We start from the raw sequence: 12,478 nt of genomic DNA, 5'->3' as shown, positions 1-12,478 counted from the left end.
GGTCGTACGGGGAGTTGCAGACCGTTGGTCTCTCCTTTCGTTAAAACGGTTGGCGTCTGTGGACCACATGACGAGCATGTTTGGTGCAAAAATAGATGTGAAGCAGTCAGACAGCGTTAGGGGTAGCAAAATTGATTATTCGGTTGATCAGTTGATTATTCTCTTGACTTGACTGCTGCATGCAACTTAAAGGGCCACAGAGGTTGTCTGTGCGTGCAACTGGTGGTGCGCTGTTGTCCTGCGTTTGTTTCCTATCATACATCCAAACGGTCCAGAGGTACAGTGCAACATTTTGTGTCCAAATCAACCACAAAATATAAACACAACAACTGGCAAAGAATCCTTTTGAGCCCCTAGTACTGCCCTAGCAGAGCAAAGTCGGGGGGGCCCCCCGAGGGAGAGTCTACAATGGGGACTCGGAGTAAATAATTGACAATGAAGCCCTCAAGCTGTTGCCTGTGACCCACTGGTGGTGCAGCATGGTGGAAGCATATGCCCACTTCCTCCCCCCTTGAACTCTTTCCACTGGTGCCAAAACAGCCTTCTGTGTCCCGATATTCCACGAAGCAGATCCCTGCCTTCATAAATTCTTTTTTTTTGGATTCGTTTTCACCAGAGGTGACTTCTTTTTAAATAATGGGGCACATTACTCAGCAGTCGAGGGGGCTGTGTAGCAACACTAGATGCCAACGTGTTCGATGGTGTAATGTAGTCAAGCTGGAAGCAGAGGTTTTGCTTTTGAAGTGGAGATTTCCTGTATGTAAGGCCGCAAGTACGGAGACGGCGGACGTCATTTCCGACAGAATTTGATGAGGAAAAGCTTAATTGTTTCAAATTTAGTTTCGTTTCCGCTCGGTTTTTCCGCTGGAGCACGTTGAATGCTTTACGTGTGGACATTTTGTAACCTTTGCGACAATATTTTTGTGGCAGGCACGTTAAGTTTGGAGAGGTTTGAGTCGACCGCTGCTGCCAGTATTCTGTCAGCATTGTGCCGCCTTGAGTTAATGAGTGCGCCGCAAGACGGCGGCGTAATTACTGTAGTTTTGTACCTGCCGCTTTCTCGTGCCCGCTAGCCGTTTTAAGTGCCCGCTATCACCCGCTTGACAGACAGCTCGGGCCAAACGGGCTTCGTCTAGCTTGAAAATTGATGCGGATGAGTCAGAGCGAGTGGGTGAGCATGTGAGGAGCCGAACACCGAGGACACGTCGACAAGGAGGAAATGCTTTTGACTCATTCAGTACCAGCCAATTCTGGACCAACTCTGAAAAGACGTTTTAAAACGTCTTTGGGAGTGAATGAGTTAAGGATGGGTGAAGTATCGTGTGTCATGTCCTTATCAACATTTTTTTGTCTTTCTAATCTCACACCTGTTCTTTGTTTCTTTTACGACACAGACGCAGGTCTTACTCAATCATATCATTTTCCAAGCAGGAACAAGCCGTTTTAAAACACAATATCTTGTAAAAACCAGTGGTTCGTAAAGTCTTGTAACGAATGCATGCAGAGAAACAATCAACAAGCAAACTCCACATAACCTCCTCGTTAGAGGCGGCACAAAGAATACAACCGTAATTGTTCCCGATCTCCCCTCCTCCCCAAGCATCTGCCGCCTCGATGAAATTCTGCAGCCTTTGGATTTGGCAGCGTCATGCGTCGTTACGCAACTCCTTCGCTCGAGCTTGGAAGATGAAGTCTCGCCTATTTGGTTTTGTGTGATTCCGTAATGAGGTGTGTGTTCGGCTTGCGTGCGTGAATGCGCGTGTGTTGAGACTGATGGAGTTGACGTGCAGGAAGTGTGCGCGGCAGGTAGAGCGCTTCCACCTCATCAGACGCGACCCTCTTGCCCCTTTCCGCCTCTCTGACTTTGCCTGCACACTCAGCGGGAACTACATTTTTTTTTTCCCACTGTCGCTTACTCTGAAACTTTATTTGCACTCTAAAAATTTTCCTCAGTTGCCCTTAGCCTCAATTTAATCTAAGAATGGATTTACAGTCACCATTGGGATATGTGTCATGTCAGTGTCACATAATGGCAGCAGCAGCTTATAAAAAGAGATACAAAGGGAGCGTATGTTGTAAAGGGGCTTATGGAGCTGTATTATTGCAGATCCTTACATAACTGCACATTAAAAAAGAAAAAGCACGTTTCATTTTACTCCCATCTATGAGTAAAAGGTTCCAATTTCCTCACTATTTCCGCAGCTTCAAAGTCTCGCCGCCGTCACGTGCGCCCCGTCAAAACACTCGAGGCTGCATTAACCGCATAATGCAAAGTGCTTGTTTCGCGTGCTGCGTCGCCAAAATAGTAAAAAAAAAAAAAAAAAAAGAACCCTGGCTCAAAAAGAAGAATGACGACAAGGAGTGTAAGTGACGAGCTCCTCTGTGGCAGATTAGCGACGGCTAACGATGATTTACTTATCGGGATCGCCGTGATTGGCAGACAAAGACCCAGAGGCGATGAAATTGTTTTCCTGAGTGAGTGCACCCGGGAAGAAGTGTCACTTTGGTTGTCTGCCGGCTCCTGGCGTGAACGAAAGAAGTGAAACAAGCTTTCCTAATCAACCTCCAGGCATATTTGTTTTTTGTTTTGTTTTTTTGGTCCAATATGGCTCTTTGAACATTTTAGGTTGCCGAGCCCTCCTTTAGACTAACCCTGATGCGAAAGGGTTCCAGCATGACTTTTTTTCCCCCCCATTCCCCTAGATAATTTCTTCAGGTTTCACTTTCTTTTGGTGGAAAATAGGTCCCATTAATTTCGCCCACACCGTGTTACACTCAAGCATCTCATGTGTGAAGTCGCCGCCCCGAAGGCATCCGAGCGCCTTGGCGGCTTTTCGGCGCCGCCTCGTGAAGAATGACTGCATTAAATTGGCACAAGGCTGTGATTGGATTATTCATGACCAAAGGATGAGGCTTACATCGGTTGTATAACTGCTCTTTTGAAAAATACATTTTTCACGCTGCTCAGCTCTGGAGTGCGTCACAAGACGAATCTACCCCCAGAGCCAACATTCGGCTTGTCAGCATCCGGCATTTGAAGAATGACATAAGTGAAGTACTCCCTGGCCCTTCGTTATTGGAGCATCCATTCATCCATTTTGTTCAACTTTCTCTGTCAGGACCAAGGCCAATGGCTTAGATAAATGTTTTTTCTGCTTGTGGGGCGGTATGAGAAGTCTTCTTCTCTCCTGACTGAAGTGTCAGTTAGAAAAATGTCACGTGAGAAGCACCAGTGGCCGTAATTCACATTGCAATCGTTGAGGAATAATTTGGTGGAAATTCAGACGTGGGTTTAGCCTACCATGGAGTGGTTCTTTGCCTTAAAATCTGTTCGGATATGGTGCATGGTCTGTTTTTCCCATTATCTACCTGAGGGGTCTATGATCACCCCTGGGATTAGGGCGTCGAACTACATTTCCTCGGTAGATGAATCGGCAGAATTGGCAACCAATGGTTGTGGAAGATCCAATGACAGTCAAGCTCGAGATCCCATCCGTCAATGTCAGATATGTGTTTCTTGCCGGCCGTGACCTATGAATTGTCCCTGCGGGTGGCGGCCACACTGAGTTATGAGAGCGATCCAACGTGCAGCCTTCGGTATGTGGGGGTTTTGCCGTGCAATCATGGGGAATGGAACCCCCCCCCCCCTCCTGATTAAAAATAAATAAATAAAAATGACCCTCTTCTTCGTCTTCCCCAGAGATTTGTACGTGTTGTTCATGAGCTCACACCAGAGACAGTCGTCATGTTCGGGTTATGAAAGGTGTCCGCGCCATTAAATAGGCTGTTTGATCAGTTGGGAAGCTTTAAAGCTCAACTACACGCCCACAGCAGGCAAGGGGGCGGGGAGGTGGTGGGGAAAGCTTTGGTGCCGCAAAAGTAAGGGTGTGAATCGGAAGGTTTTCGAGTTATTTTGGCAGGGCTGGATTAGCGTTAGCTCTGCCTGAGTACTTTGCCACAAAAACATTTGTGGTGTGTGAAGCTGTAAGATGTTGTCTCGTTTCAAAGGAAGTACTTCCTGCTTTTCATTTGATTGTCGAGCATAGTTTGATGGGCTCACCCCCCCCCCCCGATACAGTTTGCCATACAATTGTTGACGAAAGGGCAGCACGTCTGCTCACACCATGGCTTCTTCCTAGCGGCAGTGCGTTTTAGTAAATTGAAAGTGGCCTTTCTTTCCCCCCCACCCTTTTTTTTATGGGTTGGTTGATGGTTCGAGTGACTGATGCATCCCTGGCCATAATCAGCCGTCTTCAGGATTGTTTCTTGGATGGCCAAAAGGGAAAAGTGAGGTGGACGGGTTCCGGAAATGGGGAGGTTCCATTTTGCCCGTCCTGGCCTGATGGAAGAGTGAGGCAGCACATAAAGCTCTTTGTTTGATTTGTTCAGTTATCGCAGCTCGTTTGCTTGCCCCGCTAAGCTTTCACAAGACCTTTTGTCGTTGTTAATTAAGCGGCTGTTTTGTATGCTGGTCCAACAAGCGAGAGGGAGTCTTATTCCTCCTCTTTCCCGCCTCAGAGGTATTTTGTATTTCTCTAATGGGCTGTGTTCCATGCAGATGAGCTGTTTAAATGTGTATTTGTTTTACTGCCTCCTCCTCCTCAGACAATTACATTCCCCGATGCGCATCCTGGCGTCAATGCATTGTTTTTCGGGGGTTTTCACATCACATTGAACGTCTCTGAAATTGCTGTTTGTGTCAATTAAATGTATCGATTGCTCTTGGGGATTTTGTTGTACTCGCAAGTAAGTAATAGATCTTCACGGAACTTTTCGTTTGGATGGGATAAACATACAAGTGGTTCTGTTGTCAAAGGATGATGGTGCCTTCCTAACCCAACTTGCGTCAAGGTCTCAAGTCCTGTAATACTTGTTGCATTCATTTTTGCTGTTTTTCCCTTTATGACTGATTGTTTAAAATGTATTTCATCTCATAATGTGCTCATGAATGAATAAAACTCTATTTGATTTGTCTGAAAAATCCATTCAAAGTAACAATCATATACAACTTGGCGTGGCGTTCCTCAGGGAAGTGTTTTAGATCCATTTGTTTATACAGTATGATACGTACAGTACTTTTGGCCGCATGGTGGAGATACATTGATGCTATTATATATTCGCGAACACCCGTAACCCCCCCCACACCCCCATCCCCCAAGCATTTAACATATCAGCTTTTAAATGGCACAACAATCAAGCACTTACACTCTTGCTTCTCACCTCTTGATGTTTTTAAAGGGCAAAACCAAAAACGGTGATGTGACATTGCAGCGCTGCTCTTTTCATGGTCCTTAACACCTTTTTGTCTTGTTTTTTTTTGTCTCCTTCATTTTTGACCCAGCCGTGTCTTCTGTGTGTTGAAGGAGGCAAAACTGCGCGAGCTGCTGGATACCAGCACGCTGGCGGGTAAGATGGAGAACAAGATGCTGACGGTGGTGAGTGGTACCGACATGGTCAACATCACGTACCTGAACTTCATGGCCTTCCAGGAGGAGACAGCCAAGGTGGAGTATAGCACACATGCAATAGTTGAAGAAACAATCCCCAAATTCATTGCTCCTGGGTTCCCCCTATAATTCTGAATTTTCATTTACTTATTATTGCACCCCAGAGCTTAAAGAAATGTTAGCATTCACGCTAATGCTAAACAAGACCAATGTTGTCCTGGCTGGTACACTTATATGATACTGTAATCCAAGGCAGGTCGCCATGGCAACAACTACCACCATTCTCCAGTGTACCATCTCAATGTAATGCCATTTGAAGGTCCAATTGTTTCATATTGCTGCTTTAATCCACTGCATTTGACAATTCTCGCAAACTGTCTTTTGCATAACTTGTGTATAACTATAACTTTATTCTTATTATTGTTATTTTGGAGGCTGATGTATGTGTTTCATTTCCCATAGGAATGGGCGGAGGAGCTTTTCGCTCTTGCTTCCAATCTGCTGGTGCAAAATATGTCCAGAGAGGCCTGCCTGGAAAAAGCGTAGGCCATCTCCACACAACACACACACACACACACACGCACACGCACACGCACACGCACACGCACACACCACCAAACCCAACCCCAGTTGACTCGTGTTTTGTGTGTTGAGTAACCCAGCCAATGACTTTTATAGCACGTCTTAGACAGCCGTCAGCGCCACGTCACCTCCGAGCACGATTCGATTCCTCTCGGCTAGACTGGCCTGAAATATGAATCCGCCAACAACGCGCGGCTATTTGTTGTTTATCTGTGATCAGCTCTCAACCACGAATGCCTCCCTCTCCCTCTCTCCTGACAGCAGGCAAATTGACTTATGAGACAATAAAAGCAGCCATCGACCGACCGACCGCGCGCTGGGCAGACTTCTGTCGGCTTGTGTCATCGAGTGCGGTGCGAATGTGTAAAAGTGGGGCATGCTAACTATTTGCATGTTTTGCGCACACACACACGTAAGTCCTACACAGTATACTGTGTCAAAAATGTAAACATCAGGGTAATTTCAGAGTTCACTTCGGTGCCACAGAGGGACCACGCGTTGCAAGCATACCACCAATCGCTTCAGCAGACGTGCAAGCAAAATGTCATCGCAAACGACTTCTTCTCGTATTCCCTCAATGCTGTAATCTTTATATTGAAGAACTACGTTTGCTAATTAGTCCGCAGCACGAAGATGGTGGCGAAACCTGGTATGGGGAGGGTGCACCCTATGTAATATTATTAGTGATTACTTTAGCTACATATTTTTTATGCAAAGGTGTAAAATTAAGTGTTTGGTTATACATTGTCATTTCTCACTGCTCTGTATTCAATATAAAATTTGAAAAAGTGTCTAAAACAGTGGCATTAATAGAATGTGAGTGCCGTAAGAAGTCTGTAGTGGATATTAATTATTAGCCAGCAGTCACTTAAGGGCCCGGCTCTTGTTGCTTCTATTTATAGCACCGTCTCGGATTAGCCTGCACGGGCTAAACCGTCGTGTAACTTCCAGTGTTTATGTACATCAGGCATATGACAGAACATGTTTAATAGAAGCCCGATTGAAATGATTTGTTGTTGTTATTGTGTGCAGATACACGCGACTGAAGCTGCAATTGAACCCTGAAGGTCGAATCCCTGTCAAGAAGTAAGCCGTCTCTTCATCCTCATTCTCCTTCATCCTTCTCCCATGCAGGGTTTATGGTCGTGCTTTCAGGGAATATATATGGCTGGCGTTAAAAGTGTGCAGGGAGCCAGGGTTTATACACTTCTGAGTGGAATGAGCTAATTAATTCGAACCTTTAATTAAACGTTTGTTTATAAATGCTACACCGCATGCGGGATGGAAGGGGGAGACTGTCTCAGCTGCTTGCATACAAAGGGCCAAAGAGACTAGAAGTTGACACAAATTACAAAAAGAAAAAAGTCTTTCAGAGTGGCAATAATGTTTTTCATAAGATGCTTCCTACATGCTCTCTGTCTTGGTCAGCAATTGTCAAATTCTCGGCTGATGTTTTTGTGTCATCCCTGCAGCATCTTCAGGGTGTTCTCGTCGGACCGCAAGCGAGTGGAGACGGCGTTGGAAAACTGCAACCTTCCCTCGGGCAGAGTGAGACACCCGAAACATTCCTTATTTCTCCCTTTTTTGTTTGTCCTCATCTCTCCTTCTTCTTGATTTTCACGCGTCCGTCAGTGCCGTCGTCTGAGTCATCCTCGCTTGTCATGACACAAGCGCACCCGAGGGAGCCGCACTGATGCAACTGCTTTATTTTTACCCTCCTCACGTGTCACCTCAACCCCTCAAGTGTACACCAACCCTCCAGCTAGTAGTGTCTCCGTCCCATCAACAGCATTGATTTCCAATTATGGATTTGTACTTAGTGAGCATTTAGCAAAGTGTTTTCGTGAGTCATGACCATCATTTTAATTTATTTATTTATTTTTGGTTGTTGTTTTTGATGTTATTGTTTTTTTTAAAGTGTCTTAATTGGAGGATTCAATGTGGAGTGCTTAGCAAATACATGGCTAAGGCCGCCAAAACGCGTCATTGTTTTAGGTTAAACCAGAACAGAAAGAAAAAAAAAAATCATCGCCTAGAACAGAAATGTCCTTAAAGCAAATACACAAAATTTGGCAAAACTAACTTTTCATTAGCGAGGAACGACGTTAACAACGCCCCACCCCCATCAACTGAAAGCGACAGTTTGGATGTTTGCAAAGTGTCGGCAACTGCTTACATGGCGGCGCAGACGCGTCGTAAAGTGAACCCTAATGAATGGCCTCTTAATACAAACACCGCGAACACCAAGGAATACAAACCCGCTCGCTCTTATGCTCACACGTGTGTATGTGTGTGTATAGAGATATGTAGAGCGAGCAGTAGCTAATTAGCACAAGGAGCCGCAGGAACAAACGTGTTGCCTTGTGATAGTCTATCGGGATTTTGCTGCTGTTCCTGCGGGCTCGTAATTACATCTAAATGGTACGCCTGTTAATCCTTAAAACACACACACACACACACACACACACACACACGCCCGCGCACACAATGGCCTGTGTGTCAGTGTGATGATAACCGTAGAACAGAAGATGGATCGTACAGGCCATTGGGATACATCTTCAAAAAAATTAATCGACTCTGGACTAAATGATTGGGACCCGTTTCGGGATCAATTGATGGACAAAAGTATTGGAATACATTTCTTGATTAATTAACTCATTCGCCATATTGAGGGCAGAGTTCCCTATTTTGACAGCAGAAGCTGAAATTTGCTGCCTAGTCTTTATCTTCTACTCAAAAGCTGTGCTGATCTCAAAACAGTAAAAGTACAACTACTTTCCGCCTACCTATTTAAATATGTTCTCGGCGATTACATACTTGAGCGGCCGTGAATGGCTGGATTCCACTTTCTTTTTCCTGCCCGAAGAGGTTTACAAGTTCTATTTTGTTTGATGATGCAACAGTTTGCTTATTTTAACCCCCCTCCAAAAATTTGCAGAACGACTCCATACCCCAAGAAGACTTTACGCTGGAGGTGTACAATCTGTTCCTCAGCAACATCTGCGCCCGGCCCGAGTTGGACCACATCTTTTCAGATGTGTAAGATGTTCAATTCTCTCTCTTTTATTTCTTCCTTTATTTCTTGGCTTTTTCTTTTTTTTTTTTTTTAAACAAGCAGTTTGCGGGGTAGCCATCGCCTTGGTAACCTTAAAAAAAGGAGGGAATCTAAAACATTGGCAGATTGTGTGGGATAAAGGGCAAGTCTATTTGGAGACTCAAAAGGCGGGTGATTCATTGTCCCGCTTCTCTTTTCGTGACGATCGTACACAGAGGCTTTCGGGCCATGTACTTTACTGGAGATTGCATCATTCAAAGGGAAATTTAGCACCCTGTTAATTTTGAAGAACCTTTATATCCTTTACCCCCCACCTAATTTTTATGGGACGGTTGTTCTTTGGGACATGGCAAGAACCTTATTTGCTTTTGAATGATGCCAAACTCGAGGCTGTGGTTGTTCCGAGAGAGAGAGAAGGAACTTCACGGCATTCGATGAGAGCAGTCAAGGACGCTGAACAGTCAGGAACAGTCTCTGCCAGGAACGTACCATTAGAGCTGAAGCATAAATGAATACATTTATTTCAAATTAGTGTCAATTTTTTTTTTAATCCAATCACGTCTACGATTTCATCGTCAAAATTGCCGAATTTGCATATGTCCTTTTCAAATGCATACAAGAGCGAGACAGGAAGTGTTTCTGTTTCTCTTAACGTCGCCGGTGTCATGTTTTCAGACGCTTCCAATGTGCATTCTAAATTTCCATAATCAGGCTAATGCAATCCATATTTATGGGCTCCATTTTGTGAGTTTTGCTGATCACTTAAAAGCGCAGAAAGAAAAGAAAGAAAAAAAAAGCCCCAGGTGAGCCAGACATTGCTATGAGGTAAACACTGCTAAATGTCTGATTGTCAGATTAAAACGTTTTCTTCAAGTCTCCCCCTTCTTGTCCTTGCGGTTCAGGGGTGCAAAGAGTCGCCCGTACCTTAGCGTGGAGCAGATGACTGAGTTCATCAACAGCAAGCAGCGAGACCCCCGACTCAATGAGATCCTGTACCCGCCTCTCAAGCCCGAGCAGGTCCAACAGCTGCTGGATAAATACGAACCCAACGCTGCGCTCGCGCAGAACGGTGAGTAGGGATTCATCCAAGAGCGTGTATGGTCCATTTGCTTCGTATTGGGACAAAATCTCTTGGTCAATTGTATGATCAAAAGTTATCAATCATCGGTGGGGGAACGTTTGGAGCAATGTTTACAAGATTTGGACCGCCTGCTCGGTTGAAAGGAGTGCGAGTAAACTCAAGGTGGTGTATGATGAAGCGCACGCGAGCCCCTGCCCGCTTTTTTTTCGCCATCAGAAGTGACGAGTGAGCGAATAATTCATGAATGAACGGCGAGATGGCCGCGCCGCCGTGAATCATGAAGTTCTCTCAAGTCTTCGCCGGTGTCGGCCTGCGCACGAGCAACCGCACTCAACCGCCATCAAGGTCAAGGCTTTTCATAATCTGCGGAAATCTACTCATCAATAGACCGCTGCCAAGCACTGAGACATCATCTCTCTCGTGGTGTCGGCATCCACACATTTTTCCGCGGGAGTATGTATTTTTAGGACGCCTTCTGTCAAGAATTACTTCTTTTTTTTTTTTCCATAGTGACATGACGGAATAATATGAATCATTTATTGCAGTTCTTAACCGCTAGGAATGAATATTTAATCCTGGAAATTTACCATTCAGACCAATTTGCACAATCTCTGGAACAGAGATATATATGCATGGGTCGACAGATGGAAACATAGAAAGATAGACGGTGATAGTATCGATCCTCTCATGACAAGCCAAACCAATTTTTTTGTCCCGGGTGTCAGAGCTTATTTGATGTTTTTATTTTTTATTTTTAATCTCTTTGATATATTTGGTATCTTATGTCATCAGGCTTGGGCAATAAATTGCTCTCATCACCCCTAAAGCATGTTATTTCAACTGTAATCTCTGGTGTGTGTTTACTCCTGCTCCTTGGAAGCTCGCCCTTCCCACTCCCAAAGATGACATATTTTGCCCCGCGCGAAGTATTTATCCCACCGGAAGAGAAGTGCAGCCATCTGCTTGGCAGAGGGATCCGCGCACTCGTCCGCACGCCCCATTTTCACTGCCCTCAAGGACACTCCCTGTTGTATTTCTGCCTTGACATGTGCTCCACTTTTAATGATAATAATGCCCATGTAAATCTGCAATAATTTATAAATACTAGCATGAATTATTATTTGATTTAAAAATCAAATGGGGCCCCTCAAGCCCAAAGGTTTGCCTGCCACTGCATCAGACTGCGGCGCCAATATTGTGCCCAGTGAGGTGCACATGCAATGCTTTCCCAATCCGGGATCAGACGTCTGCTTTATCCATACCTCTTCCTCCATTAGTAGCGTCGAGTTCATACATTTTAGCAGCTCTTGAAATGTCTTGGATGTTAACATTGTTAAAGGATGGGGGGATGGGGGGGGAAAGACACCACTCGTCTTTATTTTCACTGGGAGGAAGCCTTTATGTCACTTAATAAGGGATCATTAAATTCTGTTGAGTTTGAAAATTCAGCGCTTGAAGTCCCTTCTCTGAACAACTTCAAATTTGGTCGACAAGTCCATCATGAGGAGACCCGCAAAAAGATTTCAAGAACCCGTGCCATGAAACTCATTCATCACTTCATGCGGTTGAAATCGGATTATTTTGAACTGGTAAAAATTGCCTCCTTTGGGGCGAGCACCTCCAGATGTTGACGACGTGAACGCCGTTTCTCCTTGTTTTGTCTCCTGGGAACGCCGAGGTAGTTGTTGGAGAGTTGGAGGGGTTAGAACCTCCTGGTGGCCAGGGGAGCCCCCCCCCCCCTCCCGCCACGATGCCGAAAGCTGCGATTTCACAGACGACAGCCCATCGTTAATTAGAGAAATGACTCTGCAGAGGGCGGCACTGCATTAATTAGCGTAAAGTGGCCTGCTGCACCCGCCAAGCGCACGCATCACTTTGCATATTTAGCATCACATCAGAATGTGCGTGTGCGCGTGCTCGGCAGAACGCATGAGAAAATCCTGAAAATTGTCTTCTGGTCGCCCCCCCGTGAGAATGTTGATTTCCAGTTGGTTGTGCAGGTCAGATCTCGGTGGAGGGCTTCGCCAGGTACCTGAACGGCGAGGAGAACAGCATCATCCCCCCAGAGAAGCTGGACCAGAGTGAAGACATGACCTTTCCCCTCTCACACTATTTCATCAACTCCTCTCACAACACCTACCTCACAGGTACCCGCCCACGCACGCACGCACGCACGTAAACATACAAACATACGCACCCTCATTGTTATTCATGAACTTTTCTGCTGTGCCTTGTAACTGCAAGAAAAAGACATTTTCTTCTCCTCACTTCAATGGATGTTAAGACTTCTTCTTTTAGTGATTCAATTTCATT

The 12,478-nt window shown here is 45.3% G+C and overlaps 1 protein-coding gene across 1 annotated transcript in view; it reads left to right on the top strand.

Annotated features, from left to right (window-relative positions):
• Positions 1-12,478, top strand: part of plcb1l (phospholipase C beta 1-like) — a 46,300-nt gene that overhangs the window by 18,566 nt on the left and 15,256 nt on the right. Inside the window, exons 4-10 of the mRNA XM_086099855.1 lie at positions 5,364-5,504; positions 5,910-5,989; positions 7,062-7,115; positions 7,502-7,577; positions 8,968-9,068; positions 9,987-10,153; positions 12,166-12,312. Of these exons, the coding sequence (XP_085955981.1) occupies positions 5,364-5,504; positions 5,910-5,989; positions 7,062-7,115; positions 7,502-7,577; positions 8,968-9,068; positions 9,987-10,153; positions 12,166-12,312 (766 nt within the window). The remainder of the gene's footprint in view (positions 1-5,363; positions 5,505-5,909; positions 5,990-7,061; positions 7,116-7,501; positions 7,578-8,967; positions 9,069-9,986; positions 10,154-12,165; positions 12,313-12,478) is intronic.

Source organism: Hippocampus guttulatus, chromosome 20 (assembly GCF_054856545.1).
Source record: "Hippocampus guttulatus isolate MCC_2025c chromosome 20, RoL_Hgut_1.0, whole genome shotgun sequence".
Lineage (NCBI taxonomy): Eukaryota > Metazoa > Chordata > Actinopteri > Syngnathiformes > Syngnathidae > Hippocampus > Hippocampus guttulatus.
Note: the sequence above shows the minus strand (reverse complement) of the source record. Positions and strands in the feature narration are given on the sequence as shown.